The 19239-nt window shown below is 45.2% G+C and overlaps 2 gene segments (V, D, J or C); both read right to left on the minus strand.

Moving 5' to 3' along the window:
* Positions 1-1370: 1370 nt before the first annotated feature.
* On the minus strand, positions 1371-4515 carry LOC140716307 (igW heavy chain V region W26-like). The segment is given in 2 exon segments: positions 1371-1699; positions 4491-4515. Coding segments are annotated over 2 exon segments (354 nt in total).
* A 10457-nt stretch (positions 4516-14972) lies between these two features.
* LOC140716308 (immunoglobulin heavy variable 3-33-like) lies at positions 14973-15972 on the minus strand. The segment is given in 2 exon segments: positions 14973-15256; positions 15912-15972. Coding segments are annotated over 2 exon segments (345 nt in total).
* Positions 15973-19239: the final 3267 nt, after the last annotated feature.

A 19239-nucleotide genomic window follows, 5' to 3' on the forward strand; every position in this document is an offset into this window, starting at 1 on the left:
TTTACGTCAATTATGTTCAGTATTTTTTTGGATTCACTCAAGTCGGGCAGATTCCCTCAGTATTTTCTGAGACTTCCATTTCACTCATTCTTAAAAAGAATGAGAATCCAACTGAATGCTCTTCTTACAGAACAGTTTCTTTACTTAATGTTGATACTAAGATCCTACCTAAAGTTTTGGCCCATAGGATTGAAGATATTTTACCATCTGGCATTTCCGATAACCAAAACGGAATTATCAAAAATCGATCTTCTCACGTTAATATTCGTCGGTTATTAAATGATATTTATTCTCCTTCTAACGTGATATCGGAATGTGTTGTATCCTTAGATGTTGAGAAAGCTTTCGACACAGTTGAATGGAAATGATTATTTACAACTTTAGAAAAAAATCCACTTTGGACCCGTTTTCATTCAATGGATTAAATTACTTGATTTAGATCCTTTCACTAGGGTTATCACTAATTCTCATAATTCCAAACCATTTAAGCTTCAACGCGGCACTAGTCAAGGATGTCCGCTGAGCCCTTTGATTTTTGATCTGACCTTAGAATCCTTAGCCGTTGCTTTTTGAGAATCTAATTGTATCACCAGTATTTTAAGGAGAGACACTATTCACAAGGTCTTGCTGTACGCCGATAATCTGCTGCTATTCATTTTTAATGTTGAGACTTCGTTACTCCGTGAGTTTTCTTTACTCTCCTATTTAGCCAGTTCTCAGGTTATAAGTTAAACCTACATGAAAGTGATCTTTTCCCTTTGAATAATTTGATACCAACAAATTCAAACCTTCCTTTTAAAACTGTAAGAAACCAATTTACCTACTTAGGTGTAACAATCCCTAAAAACTATGTGTTCATTTAAAGAAAATTTGACACTTCCAGTCAGCAATGCGGAATTGGTGGAGTCAGGCTGCGATGCAGACGCCCAGATCTCGGAATCAGTTTAATTTCAGCACCCCATCACCGTGGTGGATATCAAAGTGTTGCACTGCAGGTTACAATCCAATTTCATCGTATCTAGCCCGAAATTAAGTGGATCGTCGAGCCAGCCAGCCGGTCTATTGAACTCTCCCTCTGGGTACGGGCGTCCCACACAGCGGGTCTCAATTTCGGTGATCCCATTCCTGAAGGGGATATGATATAACCAACCTGGACCTTTCTCTGGGCTTCAACTGACAGTTCCTCCTCGGTAGTTCGGATCTTCTGGGAGTCTTGGCCCATCCATCCAGCATCTCTTTTCGGGAATGCCAGCTGAAAATCCGCTTTCCATTGCGTGGACCAGCGGATGTAGCGCAGTACGACCGGGAGACAGCACACTACTGACCTTTCTGTCTGTGCCCTACCGGTCGGCGCTGTCGCTGGGTTTTTGTCACGGTCTACCCCCGATCTGTCTTACTGTGTATCTCACACAGTAATAGGTGGCCGTGTCGTCCAGTCTCAGTTTGTTCATTTGCAGAGAAACGGTGCTGCTGTCCTTGGATGCCTCGAATCGTCCTTCGACTCCAGGCGCGTACTTCGTGTCACCTCTAGTCCATACAGCGGCCAGCCATTCCAGCCCTTTCCCGGAGACCCGTTTCAGCCAGTGCATGTGATAGCTTCTGAGGTTGAACCCACTGACTGCACAGGTCAATTTGTGATGTTGTCCAAGCTTTACCACAGCTGACACGGGTTGTTTCAGCATGATATCGGATTGCACGCCTGTCAACAAAAGAAGAAAGAGCAGAATTAATAACAATGTTCCACGAGCATAGATTCACAAAGCCTCGGAGAAGCAGCCAGCCTCGGGTAGATGATAAATTGCAGAACACAGACACCTGGAAGGAAAAACAAGAGGAGACAGAAATAAGGAATGCCCCCTGTCGCGCTGAGCACTGAATTCGGCTTGGACATTTTTAAGATCAGCGGCTTTGGCTGAGACCGGATTTATGGCGAGAGGCCGTGAGCGCTGTTCAAATACACACGGAGACTGTCTGAGAGGAGGAGCCTCGGCTTGTAAAGACTCCCACACAATGATACCAGAGACAGAAATTGCTGTCCCTGCCCCCAGCAGAGATTTCAATTTCCAAAAATGTATTTGTCTCTGTACAGGAGACAGGCCAGCGGCAGTAGCCAGGTCTGGATTGAAAGTCTGTCACACTCATCGTTTTCGGCGATAAATAGTTTGTGTAAACTGAAATGCAGCGGACCCCGGAGAGAACAAATAATAAACACATGTCAGTGGACAGGTTTCCCTCTAAAAACAGGGGCTGACAGACAGCAGCCAGTGGATTGACACAACCCTGTGAGGCAGGAAGTTCGAGAAACCAGTCAATGGACAGAGATTCTGCTGAGAGACAGGAACTGAAAAAATTCTAGTCAAAGGACTGGCGCCCCACGAGAGACAGCGAGTGGCAGCTCCCGAGAGAGAAAGTCTGAGAGACACTATTTAGTGGACAGATATCGCTCTGAGTGACAGGGACTGAGTACACTAGTCAACTGGCAGATGTTCTACTTTGGAACACTATTTGAGAGACTCCGGATAGTGCACGGAAATGTAATAAGCAAAAACAGTTTTCTATCTACACCCATAGCACGAGAATCAATATAAAACGTGGAAATGGAGGAAATATTTTCTGATAAGAAAAGATTCTATCAGTGACTTGACAACATGAATTTCAGCCCCAATACATTGGCAGGTCTTCCATCAGCGGTGTTTGAAAACTCTTTGACCCGTTTTAGCCGTTGGGACGAACAGGACCATTGATACAGGGAGCTCATCTGGCGAAACCAACCAGTAGGAGAAATATTTGTTGCTGGTAACATTATGCACCCGCCTTCCCCCCACCCCCCCCCACCCCCAGTAGGTTAGCAGACAAGCCCTGCTGAATCGGTCGACATTGAAAGGAAACTCACAGGGGACGGCATCCAAACTGGAGATCATCAGGGTGGGTTATTTTGTTTACCGACCCTGGTGATGGCAGCACTGTGTGTCCCAAATTTTGCAGCCCCACTCAAATATAAACCGCGCTGATAGAATTACTAATAAAAAAAAGCTCACCCCGACCGAATTAATTTTCAGTCTTTCAGCAGATTTTATGACTTCTAGAGAAATCAGTGCTATTTCTGCAGACCATGAAGTCCTTTTTGAAGTGGAAGCAGTGTTGTCACTGAAGGAAGGTTGGTCCTAAATTACAAATAGCAACTTGTCTGGTAAAAGCAGCTGCGTATAAAGAGATTATGCATTCTGTGATACTGGTTGACGGTTCAATGTTGGGATCGAGCGGGCGGAACGTTCCAAACTTTTTATGTCCACCTGACACAACATTCCTATCATGGCAGTAATGAAAAAGATGAACGTTATATTTTCCTCCAAAAAGTCCACAATCTTGACGTAGGGCTTGGAGGCTTGTCAACTTCAGTGACTCGAAGATCTATGTTGGCTGTATTCAGAACATTGTGCTTTAGTTCTTGGCAGGGTTACCCATGACAAAGAGCTCAAAGCGTAGAGCCCGATAATCCTCAAGGATCTGGTTCTCTGTACAGGGTTATGAACGCTGACTGTTCAATAAATTGTTCTTGAAATATGAATAAGAAGTCAATACTTGTGTGCGATGGTGTTCCTCATTCTCCAGCCCGGATTTGCATGATTGACACGAGTGAAAACTGAGAGGAAGTTATAATAACTATTAATGAAACCCTGAACACTGTCATGATCAAGACAGAATTTGGTTTTCGAATATATGAACTACATCTAGCCAAGCTGTCATCATTCCAGCTATGAGGCTCCGTAACGGCAGAAATGAGGACCATGAACCACACCAGTCGCGCAATATAGAAAGGTGGCCAAAAACAGATACACTGCACCGCAACGCTGGCACTGTTTCTGCAATTTATCGTGGCATTCCCTTTTGCATTTTTCTTCAGAAGAGCAATGTCTCACGCTTGTACCGATTAAAACCTAATCTCCAATTTCTCCGGCGAAATAATCGATATCCTGCTGCGTCAATTTGACAGACGTCTGCGGTACTCACAGCTCCACTTTACATTTTGCTCTAAAGAGTTATGCGCAGCCGAAACAGTTGAGATCCCAGTTTCGGACCTGGCAAATTAGCATCCGCTGGACTTCTTCTGTATCACTACAGTCAGTCTTCCATAGCAAAGGCAATTTTATAACCAATCCATCAGGTGTCTATAGACCCCATGTGCCTTAATCTTCTGGCTCAGTTTACCACCAGGGATCTTGTCGATTTTATTATTGTACATGTAGACAACATCCACTACTCCCCCTACACCACACATCTTCGTCACGCTTCAAAATTGTATTTTCTTTTCTAAGACATAGTCTCCGACTGCATAAAAAATTCCTGACTAACATTAATAGTGCACACGACTTAATGACTACATCAAATAGTGTGGTAAGATTTATCATTCTTATATAAGACCAACAAGCACTAGCGGAACCAACCAATCAGTGCTATGAATTGTCGCGCTTGTGATATGTTTAACTTACATTCCAACAATCGGTTTTCGTTCATGTCCTCGGGTACAGTATATGTGGCCATTTTTCAGTTCACTTTGACCCCTCCTGGGTTCCGCTGTGTGATGCGGTTTCCACCAATGAGCCAAATATTTTTTCCTTGTTAGACATTTAACTAATCGCTGTAAATTACCAATATGGGTGTTAGAAATTATGATCATTTACAGGGACTTTGTGGAAAATGAGTGAGTTTGCAGAAGATGGTGACTTATATTTCCCAGGGCATCTAAGGTGTTCTCATGATGCACTTCGCCAATTAGCACTTTTCCTAACATACCGTCAATTATCTAGGCATAAGAAAAATTAAGTGCCCCCGAGGGAAACAGGCTTGTTCAAGAGAGATTATTTTCCTTTCTTTACAGGACGGAATCAGTACGTTCAATATCGCAGTAAATTGAAGCTGGGGATACGACAAGTCAAGAATCAAAGGTTATGGTCTTGTGGTCAGACTAGTCAAAATTGCAATAGATCAAGGTGTATATGCCATTATCCAGTTGTCGTCTTATTCGGACCAATTTTGACTTGCACTCGCAGGGTCAGGAAAGGATGATACCGGCAGCAGTCATTTGAATGTGTTCTTGTTTACAGAGGGTCATTTAGAAGTTAGAATATGGGCCATCGACCATAAGTGTGTAGTCATAATTGAAGTCAAGTTATTAACTGCACGGGTGAGTGGTGCAGGTGTTTGCAGGAATGGAGAATAGATTTCACCTGTTGCCTGAGATGGAGGTCTTTAATCAAATGAAAAGGTTGAATACGATGGATTTATTTTCGCTGGAAGGCGAAATCTAACTTTGGAGAAATTTATAAATTTGTCAGCAGTACAGATGCAGCCAGAGTCCGTTTCACAGGGCACACGACCGCACAAGTTTATAGTGAGAATGTAAAGAAAATCTTAGTGATATTGCCCTATTCACAGGACTATTGTTATTTCCGAAGACTTTCTAGATAAGGTGGTGCAGCTAATTCAATACGTAGTTTTGAAGACAGTTGTGAAGGTGAGTGAATTGCAAAGGCAGCGAATTAATGCGATGGAATACCTACATATGAAATGATTGTATATAGACATCTCGACCAGCCGAAAAATCTCGTTCGTGTGCTGTAAGATACTCTGATACTCTTCCACAGCATCCTTTCACGCTGAAATGTTTCATCCTGAGGTATTATGTTACTTCCCCCTATATCAGCAACTTTTAAGGTGGTGAGACTGTTGGCAAACATAGCCTACCGGGCATATTCTCTGTATTTGGACTTTGGTAGATTATTTTATTTAAATTAATTTGTTCGTGTATTTACACTCTAACTATGATGAGAGAATCACTTTATAAGCCTGTTTCTATGCTCGACCTTTTTTATCCCTTACCTGTCCAACCATTTGCTCCACAATGCTTCCTCTTTCTCGTTCCAACTTCTGACGGAGGCTCGTGGAAGTGAAACATTAACTCACGTTTCTTGCTTGCCGTGGATGCGCTTTGACCTCGTGAGCATGTCTAAATTTATTTTTCAAATCCGAATGTCTGTTTTTTAAAAATTTATTCTGACAAAAATGTGTTTCCAGGGAGAGGTAATGGCTCAAGCATTACATTCTGCAGAAAGCCCCTCTTGAGATTAATAATTCAAGACTGTAACACATTAGTGTAGTTCAGTACATGGAATATAGAGCTGTACATGCAATGCCCGTTTAGCTCACCCTTCTCTGTGCCAATCATGATGCTATTTTTAAGAAGCATATCCGCCTATTACCTGCATGAAGCATTGTCTATGAAATTGTCTCTTAGATGTTGCAATCGTATCCATTTCCATATGCTCTTCTGAAGTTCCAGGTACATACATTCCTCGTAGTTTTTTTTTAATTTCTCGTATATCATCTTTGGTATTCTCTCTTTCATTTTAAATGAATGTGGCCAACGATTTCACCGTTCGACCTTGGCATAAAGTCGCTGAATATTTTCCCTATCATCTACTGAGATCATATATTTCACCAGGTCGTCGACAGCATTTAATCCTCAAGATAATGCAATCGTATTTGTGTTTAAATTCACTCATACGTCACACAAACCAATCCAGATAACATACAAGTCACCCACCTCTCTGCCATTTCTAAAACCTCACATAATTCCTAAAATATGACGACGAGAAGTGCTCGTAATACTAAAAATGCGGTAGTGCAAAAAAATATATAGCTGCAATATTACTTGCTAACATTTATACTTATTGACACGAAAAATAACGGGATATATATTGTGGTTTCATTCAGAACACTCCTTCCAGAAGCGCAAAGTCTTGCAGGGTTTGGACGCTTGCGTGTCTCAACGACCCTGAGGGCCTTGTGCTCTGGCGCTTCCTCGGATTACTTATGCCATACAGATCAATCTGCAGAGGCTGTGCTAAGAACGATACAGACAGACAGACAGACAGACAGAGATACTTTATTGATCCCGAGGAAAACTGGGTTTCTTTACAGCCGCGCCAACCAGGAATAGTATAGAAATATAGCAATATAAAACGATAAATAATTAAATAATAATAAGTTAATCATGCCAAGTGGAAATAAGTCCAGGTCAAGCCTATTGGCTCAGGGTATCTGACCCTCCGACGGAGGAGTTGTAAAGTTTGATGGCCACAGGCAGGAATGACTTCCTATGACGCTCAGTGTTACATCTCGGTGGAATGAGTCTCTGGCTGAATGTACTCCTGCGCCTAACCAGTGCATTATGGAGTGGATGGGAGTCATTGTCCAAGACGGCATGCAACTTGGACAGCATCCTCTTTTCAGACACCACTGTCAGAGAGTCCAGATCTACCCCTACAACATCACTGGCCTTACGAATGAGTTTATTGATTCTGTTGGTGTCTGCTATCCTCAGCCTGCTGCCCCAGCACACAACATCAAACATGACAGCACTGGCCACCAGAGCCTCGTAGAACATCCTCAGCATCGTCTGGCAGATGTTAAAGGACCTCAGTCACCTCAGGAAATAGAGACGGTTCTGCCCCTTCTTGTAGACAGCCTCAGTGTTCTTAGACCAGTCCAGTTTATTGTTAATTCGTATCCCCAGGTATTTGGAATCCTCCACGATGTTAACACTGACCCCTTGTATGGAAACAGGGGTCACCGGTGCCTTAGCCCTCCTCAGTTCCACCACCAGCTCCTTAATCTTTTTCACATTAAGCTGCAGATGATTCTGCTCGCACCATGTGACGAAGTTTCCCACCGTAGCCCTGTACTCAGCCTCATCTCCCCTGCTGATGCATCCAGCTATGGCAGAGTCATCAGAAAACTTCTGAAGATGGCAAGACTCTGTGCAGTAGTTGAAGTCCGAGGTGTAGATGGTGAAGAGAAAGGGAAACAGGACAGTCCCCTCTTGAGCCCCAGTGCTGCTGATCACTCTGTCTGACACACAGTGTTGCAAGCGCACGTACTGTGGTCTGCCAGTCAGGTAATCAATAATCCATGACACCAGAGAAGAATCTACCTGCATCAACGTCAGCTTCTCACCAGTAGAGCAGGGCGGATGGTGTTGAACGCACTGATGAAGTTAAAAAACATGACCCTCACAGTGCTCGCCGGCTTGTCCAGGTGGGCATAGACACGGTTCAGCAGGTAGACGATGGCATACTCAACTCCTATTTTGGCTGATAGGCGAACTGGAGGGGGTCTAAGTTTGGCCTAACCATAGGCCGAAGCTGCTCTAGAACAAGTCGCTCCAGAGTCTTCATGATGTGGGAGGTCAATGCCACCGGTCTGTAGTCATTGGAGCCACTGGGGCGCGGCGTCTTCGGTACAGGAACGAGACAGGACGTCTTCCACAGAACAGGAACCCTCTTGAGACTCAGTCTCAGGTTGAGGACATGGTGTAGTACTCCGTATAGCTGGGGGGCACAGGTTTTGATCACCCTGGGGCTGACACCATCTGGGCCTGCAGCCTTGCTTGGATGGAGACGTTTCAGTTGTCTTCTCACCTGTTCAGCTGTGAAGCCCACCGTGGTGGCTTCAGGTCTGGGAGGGATGTAGTCACGAGAGAAGGGTAGGGGGCTGTGAGGAAGGGTAGGAGGGGAGAGTGGAGTATGTGTCGGTTGGGGGCCGACAACAGATGAATCATGTGGGGGATGGGCAGGGGCCACAGTGTCAAATCTGTTGAAGAACAGGTTAAGTTCGTTGGCCCTGTCCACACTGCCTTAAGCTCCTCTGTTGTTAGTTTGCCGGAACGCAGTGATGATCCTCATTCCACTCCAGACCTCTCTCATGTTGTTCTGCTGGAGCTTCCACTCAAGATTCCTCCTACACCTCTCTTTAGCCTCCCTGATCTTGGCTTTCAGGTCCCTATGTATTGTCCTCAGCTCCTCCCTATTTCCATCTCTAAACGTCCTCTTTTTAGCGTTCAGGATGTCCTTAATGTCCTTTGATACCCAAAGGACAGTTATTGCCGGAACTTTGCAGTCCACACAGAAGTTGATGTAACCAGTGATGCACTCAGTGACCCCATCAATGTCCTCTCCATGTGGCTCACAGAGTTCCTGCCAGTCTGTCGCCTCAAAACAATCCTGGAGTGCCTCATAAGTCTCCCCCGACCATTTCCTCACTGACCTCGAGGATGCAGGTTTATTCTTCACCAGAGGCACATAGCCTCTGATAGTCCGGTGATAGACCGGTCCTCTAGGTACGTCGGCTGAGGTTCGGCTCAGGGCCAACAGCCGTGACAACTGAAAAAAGGATGAAGTGTTCCTTATTTGCAATAGCACACTGAAGAAGCACTTTGGAATAAAATCACCCTCCAAAACTTCTGTTGAAGTTCTAGATGGATTCAGTCTTCGCATTTAAAAAAAAAATTCTTTGTGTATCCTCTGTAGTATCCTCTCTTTCATCTTAAATCGATGTGGCCGACGATTTCACGGTTCCACCTTGGAATTAAAGATATTATGTATTTCACAAGCTTGGTCGACAGGCTTTAGGGCTCTTTGTCTAAACGCCTCTCATATATAATACAAGGCAATGCAAAAAACATGCATTGACCCACTTCGGTGCCATATCGATATCGTTCGTAAATCGTGACGACGGGAACTGCTAGCAATACTCAAAATGTGGTCGAGCCAAAATTTTATATAGCTGCAATATTTCTTGCAAATATTTATACTAAATGACATGAATGATAATGGGATATATGTGAAAAACACAAAATGCTGGCAGAACTCAGCAGGACAAACAGCATCTAAGGGAGGAGGTAGTGACGACGTTTTGGGCCGAAACCCTTCATCAGGAGTGAAGTAACATGGGATGGACGAGGGGAGATAAGACGTGGGGGGGGGGGGTGAAGTAGAGATCTGGGAAGTGATAGGCTGAAGGGAAATGGGCGAGGGGGACAGTGGAGATTTATGGGAAATAAAAGAGAAAGAAAGGTAGGGCTGGGGGGAGATATACTGAGGGCGGGGGGGGCTGAGAGAGAGAAAGAGAACCAGACAAAAATTAGAGACAGGGGTGGGGTAAGGGGGGGGGCAGGGGTATCAACGGAGGTCTGTGAGTTGAATGTTCATGCCGGCAGGTAGGATGCTACCTAGGCGGGAGATAAGGTATTGCTCCATCAACCTGCGTGTGGCCTCATCTTGACGGTAGAGGAGGCCATGGACAGACATGTCGGAGTGGGAGTGGTCTGTGGAATTGAAGTGTGTGGCCACAGGGAGATTCCGCCACTGCTGGAGGACTGAGCGCCGGTGTTCGGCGAAACGGACTCCCAGTCTGCGGCGGGTCTCCCCAATGTATAAATGGCCACATCGGGAGCACCGAATACAGTATATCACCCCAGTTGACTGGCAGGTGAAGTGGTGCCTCACCTGAAAGGACTGTCTGGGGCCTAGGATGGTGGTGAGCGAAGAATTGTGTGGGCAGGTGAAGCATTTCTTCCATTTGCAGCGATAAGTGCTTGGTGAGAGATCGGTGGGGAGGGATGGGGGAATGAATAGACAAGGGAGTCGCGTAGTTAGCGATCCCTGCGGAAAGCCGAGAGTGGGGGGGGGGAAGATCTGTCTGGTGGTTGGATCCCGTAGGGTGTGACGGAAGTTACGGAGGATTATACGTCGGATCTGTAGGCTGATAGGGTGATTGGTGAGGACCAGGGGAACTCTATCCCTGGTGGGCTGGCGGGGGAATGGGGTGAGGGTAGAGGTGCTTGAAATACGGGAGATGTGTTGGAGGGCAGAGTTGATAGTGGACGAAGGGAAGCCCCTTTCTTTAAAAAAGGAAGACACCTCCTTTGTCCTAGAATGAAAGGCCCAATCCTGAGAGCAGATGCGGCGGAGTCGGAGGAATTGAGAGAAAGGGATAGAATTTTTGCAGGAGACAGGGTGGGAGGAGGAATAGTCCAGGTAGGGATATATGTTGTAAGCTTCATTTAGCACAATCCTTCCAAAGATGTGGAAGCCTGCGTGCCTCAATGACCCTGAGGGTCTTCTGATCTGTAGGATCAATCATGCAATACAGATCAAAGTGTAGAGGCTGCTATACATCAGTCCTCTAGGTCCGGGGGCGGGAAATTAGCTGAGTGCCAACAGCCCCGACAGGTGGAAAAATAGACGAAAGTGAACCCCATATGAATAAACACACTGAAGAAGCAATTGTTGATTTGCGGAAGGCCTGGGATATTTTCGGTTTGCAGAAATCATTGAAAAATTAGTTGGTTTCATCAGAATAAATTCAATACAAGAAAAACAACGTAATTGCCATGGGACTGACAGGATTTGGTGAAAGGTGATTGATGTGAAAGAGCAACTCTGTTTCTCAAACCACAGATTTTCCCTGAGCTGCTCAGTGTTGGCAGTGCAGGAGGTAGAATAACTCCAGCCGGACACATATGCAGCCGAAGATCTCACACATCCCGGGACCAACAGGAGGTAAGTACGTTTTGTCTGAATCTGTGTTCCTTGTGTACTTTACAAAAACATCGATCAAACTGACAGCAGGGAGCTGGGCTGAAAGGAGATGCTTGTGTTGGCTCAAGAAAAAATTGTAACGAAATAACATTTGGGTACTTGTACAACATAATCGAGGGTGAATCGGATCGGGTGAAATTCGGTCTGATTGTTGTCTGCACTGTATTAATGTGATAGAGTAGTTAACATGAACAACAGGCGGGCAATGTTAGTGATTCATCAGCATTCTCTGGGCTTTGCTGGTACACATCTGGGTCGCCATTCAGAAAGCCTTTGGATGCAAACACATTGATGGGCCAGGAGTCATAAAGAGGCTCGTAGGGTAAGGATGAGAGATATCTTTTTTTCAGGATATCAGTAATTCTGAATGGAAATCCTTACTAATGACGAGATTTCAAAAAAACAAACAAACCCAAATACAAATTGTTTAGATGTTGGAAACCTGACCACCAATCCAAATCTGTTGCAGATCATTTTGACCTGAGTTTCAATTTGACAGATTTGTTGTGGTGGTATTCGTGGGTTGTTCTTCCACCCCCCTGCGCTAGTCATCTGATTTGATTTGCAGTCCTTTTCTCCAGCATCCGGAATCCAACCTCCTGCTTCCCCTTTGGACCGCTCTGTAGATTGTGTCCTCGACAATGGTTCCCCTTTGAAAACATCACAAGAATAGGCTGTCTGTTTGTTATCACATTAAAGTTTATTGATTCTGTTTTGTGGAGAATGGTTCCACGTTCCTGCAACAGGACCGTACTTTGCAACTACGTCATTGGCCGTGAAGTGTTCGGGTACGATGTAAGATGCTCTATAAATGTCAAGACTGTACCTCACAAGTACTCTTACTGAATCACCAATAAAACTGGTTTCATACCCTGGGAAAAGATTCACTGTTGATGTAATGGTTTTTCTGTAGCAGCAGTGTGTTTGGGCTATGACTGGAGATAAACGGGGCTTTGCAATGTGTGGCGTCCAATGAAGGGGATGGTTTTCGTTCTCGTTTGCCCGAGAGCGAGGGATTCGTGGGCGTTTGATCGGGAGAAGATGCTAGAATGAGGAAGTCGTAGACTGCTGAATCAGTGGAATTAGAATGTAGTTGGGAGACGACAAAGCCCGGGTGAAATCGATGGAGAACGAACAGACGGGAAAACAGTGAACTCCATCGTGCGCATTAGAATATTTCATTAAAATGGGCCCTTTTTCTTTTTGTTTTCTTTTCTTTACCAACCCTATAGACAAATTAAGAATCATAAAGCTCAATCGTTTAATTGCATATTGTGTAATGCTTGTTATTTCGAGGTACTGATTTGCAACAGGAGAACGCATTACGCAGCCTTCACACAAGCAAGATGTCTCAAGTTGGCCGTGCCGGTGGCTGTGGTCCCCCAGTCTAACGCGACTGGCCGAATCTGAGAGTTGCGCTGGTTGATGTGAAACGCAATTGTTAAACAAACCCACTCAGGATGAAGGAATTAGAGAGGCTGCGCTGTCTGTGAACCCAGAGTAAAACGTTTTTATTTGAAAAGCAAAGTTGAATTAATTTCTCGTGAGTCTATGATGGGACAGGTTAGTGGAAGTTTCACTCTTTTTTAACGCTCTAATGGCTCTGTCGTGGCTGAGATGGGCAATGCAGAGGAATGTGCAGCCTGGGACAGACCACATGCTGAACATTACAATGCGGAGCTGACACACACCTGTACCTTGCGGATATGGGAGACAGCATAATAAAGCTAAGGATTGGCCAGCATGTACAAGCAAGTGGAAGATGATGTTGGCTGTAACATGAACGTAACGAAGGCCAAGACATTGACTGAGGTCAAATGGAAACAGTGCATATAAGCCAGGACAAACAGGCCACGGGACAACTTCTTCCTCCAAGGCATCAAACTGCTTAATTCATGCTAACGCAAAAGTATTTCTATCATAAATTGACTATCCTGTTGTACATAGTATTAATTATAAAAAACAATAATTGCACATTGCACATTTCGACGGAGATGTAACATAAACGTTTACCCCTCATGTATATGAAGGATGTAAGAGTAAATCAATTCATTTCAATTCACAATACAGTCAGCGTGGTCCCTCCTAGTAAAAGCAATTTATTCACACTGCTCCGTCTCCCCATTCACCCAATGCAGTAACTTCACTTGTCTGCCACATCCACTAATCTCAGAAAGGTGTCAACATGATCCCAGACCAGAAGCAGCTACTTCCTGGATTTCGATCTGAAATTCCGAACTTGGCTCTTTCTGGCCTGTGAATAAAGGGGCATTTTTACAGTTTTTTTCTCTGTGGACTCCGTTTCCTTCTATTTCACAGAATTAGAGTTGAAGCCATTTGGTCTTTTACTTGCCCGGAACTGAACATTTGCCATAATAGTTAGAGTTAGCCTAGAGGGATTTGACTCTGGGAGACAGCAACCGGAATTTATGGAGACAGACTGCGGTGCAGACGTCTATTTGTCGGGACCAGTTTTACTCCAGCTCCCCATCACCATGGTGCATATCACGGTACTTCACTGCTGATCATAATCCGACTTCGATATATCATGCCCGAAATCTAGAGGATCGTTAAGCCTCGCAGCGGATTTAATAAACCCACCCTTGGGGTCTGGCCGTCCCACACAGCGGGTCTCAATCTCAGCCATGCCAGTCCTGAGGTGGAGATGTTATAATCAACACGGGACCTTTCTCTGGGATTCAACTCTCAGCTCCTCCTCCGTAGTTCCGTTAGCATTGAGACTCATTTCTAGTGGAAAATGTACCCATTCCCAGATTATGCTCACGTGATCTGATTTATATCCGTGGATGCCAGGGTAAAGGCTGGCAGAAGCGAACGAAGAGCGTAATTAAAAGTGTTTTATTGCAACAGATATGCAGGACCGCCACCTATCACATTGAGTCACACTAGGATATAGCTGATATGTTACACCGACGTAAGATAACCTCCACCCCTCTCACTACCTCCCAGCATAGCCACTCCCCCTTCAAACTGCACCAGAAAACCAGTATTGTCTCTGATCATTAATGTTCCTAATAGCCTGACAATTTACTATCACGTGTATACGAAGGACTGACACCTGACCAGGTCGATCGGTGACCCCATACCCACTCACTGCGCTTGGCTTCGACTGCCCTCTGAAGTGACCCGCTGAGGCCCTCGGTCCATCCATCCAGCATCTCTTTCGGGAATCCGCACTAACAAACAGCCTTCGGTTGCGTGGACGGGCGGATGTGACCCCTAACGACCGGGATACAGCTGTGGCGATCACTGCTGCCCATTCCCTCAGCGCCCGAAGGGTAGGCACTCTCGCTGGGTTTTGTCCCGGTCCAGTCCCGGTCTCTCTCACTGTGTCAACTCACAGTAGTGAACTGCAGATGCTGTGGTCAAATCAACACGTGCAAACAGGCTGGAGGAATTCAGCAAGTCGGGCAGCATCCGTGGAAGCGAGCAGTCAATGGATGCTGTCCGACCTGCTGAGATCTTCCAGCTTGTTTGTTCGTGTTGATCTCTCACTGTGTCACTCGCACATTAATAGGTGGCCGTGTCGTCCAGTCTCAGGTTGTTCATTTGCAGATAAAAATTGCTGCTTTCCTTGGAAGCGGTGAACCGGCTCTGGACTCCAGGCACGTAAGTCTTGTGACTTTCACTAGAATACCACAACAATTTCAGCCCTTTCCCGGAGGCCTGTTTCATCCAGTGTCTGTCGGCATTGCTGAGGTTGAACCCACTGATGGCACAGGACCGCCTGTGGGATTGTCCGGCCTTTGCCAACGCTGGCACGGGCTGTGTCAGCAGAATATCGGACTGCACGCCTGTCAGTAATAAAAAAAAAACAGGCACTGATAAAACGAACTACGAGCATAGAATCACAAAGCCTTGGAGAACCACCCGACTATGGGTAGATGATAAATTGCAGTACAGACACCTGCTAAGCAAAGCAGGAGGAGAGGGGGATAAGGAATGTCCCCTATCGTGCTGAGCACTGAATCCGGCTTGGACATTTTGAGATCGGCGACTTCAGCGGAGACCGGAATTATCGCGAGCCGCTGAGAGCGCTCTCTGTGAGTGAAAGAAGGAGCCGCGGCTTGAACAGGCTCCGACCGTCGAAAATCAGAGGCACAGTTTCCTGTCCCCGCTCCCAGCAGATATTTCAATTTTCCAAAAGATGTCCATCTCTGCAGAGGGGACAGGCAGCGGCAGTGACCAGTTCTGGATTGAAGATCTGGTGCACGAATGTCACAAGGGGGACGTGGACACTGGACCCAAAAGCAGGACGCAGGCACCGAAGTATTAGGGGGCAGGACAGGAACAACTAAAGGACAGAACAAGATGGGGAGACCGTGGCATGCTACGGTGATCCTGGGGTGCAGAGAGTTCATGGCGAAGGCAGGACCTTGGCTAGGCTAAGGGATAGGCCTAAGGGACAAGGAATGCTGGGAGGATAGCCCCCTGGTCGGGCCGCAATACTTCTGGGCAGGGCCCGGTCTTCCAGGCAGGAACACAGGGGACTGGGCAGGTCGCGGGGCATCACCCGTCGAAAGCGATGGGTAGGAAAGGTTCGGAGTCCTCAGGCGGGCCACATAGCTGCTGGGCAGGGCCGCCTCCCAGGCATGAAAACGGGGGCCTGGGCAAGACGCGGCGCACCTGGGCAGGTTGCGGGGCACAACCCGTCGGAAGAGAGGGGTAGGAAAATGTCAGAGTCCCCCGCCAGGCAACGGCAGTCCGGCCTGCGCACCCGACGGAGGCAATTGATCGGAAGGGAGCTCGGTCCAGGGTGACTACAGGAACGGACTTACAGAACTAGATGATTCACGGTGGGTACTCCAAGCCGGGGTCAAAACGGGATAACCAGGCGAACAGCGCAACGGCGTGAACAAGGCAAACCGGACGGAATAGCAGGTACAAGACAAACAGAGGAACAGGATAAAACAGGACTACCCCCCAACTAGACTCAGTCCCAGAGCCCCTTATACACACCTGCCAGTCGATAGGTCTCAGGTGCAACTCCTTAAGCCAAGATGATCCTATTTGGGCTTAAGGGTGAAAGGAGGGACGGCTACAAGACCAGGAGTCCGGTGTCCGCGGACCGGATCAAGTCACTGAATGCGGGTTCTGGACCGGACCATAACAACGAAAGGCAATATTAAACATGGATCCATGCGAGCAAATGGACGTAATATTTTCTGACAAGAAATGATCTTTATAAGTGACCTGACATTGCTTTAAAGACAATCGTGAAGGTGAGTGAAGAAGAAAGGCAGAACAGTGAAAGGGTAAAATAGCTGCAAATGAAATGATTGTTTATAGACATCGGGCGGACGAAAAAATCCAGTTCCTGTGCTGTAAAGCACTCTGATTCTTTTCCAGAGTATCCTTTTATCTGGTCGTCGCTGATGGAGTAGCAGCTCTCTGCTCGTGCTCCTAACTTCATTACTTTTGCCTCCAACCTTTTGAAATACTACTGTTAGATGAGTTATTATAGTACTATGACTATCAATTCAGGTTTGGAAGCTATTACGGGCTCAATTACAATGCTTACTGAGGAGTTTCAACAGTTCATAAAAGAAGCGTCGGCTGATTCGCAACAGATCAGCGCTGAAATTAAACGATTAGGTACGGAATTAGTAGATATTCAAGCAACTTTAACCGAGCATGATATGAAGTTAAAAGAACATGATAAGGTTATTAATATACTGGACGAGCGAATGGATGATTTGCAAAAGCTATATGAAACACAATCCAAATACAAGGAAATACTGAGACAGAAGATTATTTATTTGGAAACCAGAGGTAGGAGAAACAACTTACGGATATTGGGACTTAATGAGCAAACGGAAGGAGATAATCCTAAAGAATTCTTTGCAAATCGTTTGATGGAATAATTCCCTGATATTATAAAGTCTCTGGCTTTGATTGATCGTGCTCAAATATCGCGTATCTGCGCATTGACTTCAAAATCCAAAGAGAGATCAGTCCTTCTATGTTTACATGAATTTCAAATTTTCAAATAAAGGATCATCTGATTCGTGTTGCCCTTAGAAAAGCTATGATTGACTACCAAGATCAAAAGATTCGTATGTTGAAGATTTTTCATCAGGATTTATGGAAGAAAGTGTTAAGTTTAAAAAAAATGTTATGGCGGAGCTATACAGACAAAATTTATTGTATCCGGTGCCCCCGGTGTGGCCTCTTCTACATCGGCGAGACCCGACGCACATTGGGGGACCGTTTCGTTGAGCACCTACGCTCAGTCCGCCACAACAGACAGGATCTCCCAGTTGCCACTCACTTCAACTCTCCTTCACATTCCCATTCGGGTATGTCCATACATGGCCTCCTCTACTGCCACGATGAGGCCAAACTTCGGTTGGAGGAACAACATCTCATATACCGTCTGGGTAGTCTCCAGCCCCTTGGTATGAACATCGAATTCTCCAACTTCCGGTAATTCCCTCCCTCTCCCTTCCCCCATCCCACCTTCATTCTATCTCCTCTTCTAGCTGCCTATCACCTCTCATGATTCTGACTTCTACTACTACCCATAGTACTTTTCTCCTAGATTCCTTCTTCACCTCTCCTGCCTACCCGCTCCCTGCTTACCCTTTCCCACCCCTTGATCTTTCCTATGATTGGTTTTCCACCCTCCCCCACCTTCTTTAGTCCTGACGAAGGGTCTCGACCCGAAACTTTGACTGCTTCTTTCAATAACACTTGAAGATGGATCATTTACATGGTTTTATACGAAGGAGCAGTCGCAAGAATTTTTAGACTAATAAAAATGACTGTATACATATGTTGAATAGATTAAAAATCTCGCAAAAACAGAAATATTATATATTAAGAAATGACGGTTTAATTTTTTTCAGTATGAATAATTGCTCTTTCTTTTTGATAAACCTGTCTAAGCCTGTTTTTCACTGTATCCTACTTAGTCCTGGTTGGAACAGTAACTAACCTTGAATTCTTTGGAGCGGTTCCCACAGGTTTTCTAAAGGGCTGTTTCCAGTGGGGGTAGATAGCGGTTGTTCTTTTAACGATTTTCTGTCTTTGCGCGGATGGAGGTGGATGGGGAGTTCTTTTTTCTAGAAGCTCATTTGGGAATCTAGTTTATTCTGTTGCTTAGCTAATATATCTCAAGGTTTATTGTTTGGGTTTACTATGCATTTCTCTGATTGCTACTTAAACCTTTCACATAAATTTTGAGGAACTTGTTGAGGATTTGAGCTCGTTACGTTTGAGTAAAGCTCTGGGTCCAGATAAATTTTCTTAAGAGTTTTACAAGCTCTTTTCCTCACTGCTTATACCTCAATTATGTTCAGCCTTTTTTCCCGATTAATTCAAATCGGCCAGACTCCCTCAAACTTTTTTTGAGACTTCCATTTCGCTTATTCTTAAAAGGAATGAGGATCCAACTGAATGCTCTTCTTATAGAACAATTTATTTACTTAAGGTTGATACTAAGACCCTATCTAAAGTTTTGGCCCATAGGATTGAAAATATCTTACCATCCGTCTTTTCCGATAAACAAACTGGACTTAACAAAAATCGATATTTTCACTTTGATATTCGTCAGTTATTAAATGTTATTTATTCTCCTTCTAACATGATATCTGAATGTGTGATATCCCAAGATCCCGAGAAAGCTTTCGGCAGAGGTGAATGGAATTATTCATTTAATACTTCAGAAAAATTTCAATTTTGGACCCGTTTTTATTCAATGTATTCAATTACATTATTTTGATCCTTTCACTAGGGTTATCACTAACTCTCATAATTCCAAACCATTTAAGCTTCA

This window comes from Hemitrygon akajei, chromosome 25 (genome assembly GCF_048418815.1).
Source record: "Hemitrygon akajei chromosome 25, sHemAka1.3, whole genome shotgun sequence".
Lineage (NCBI taxonomy): Eukaryota > Metazoa > Chordata > Chondrichthyes > Myliobatiformes > Dasyatidae > Hemitrygon > Hemitrygon akajei.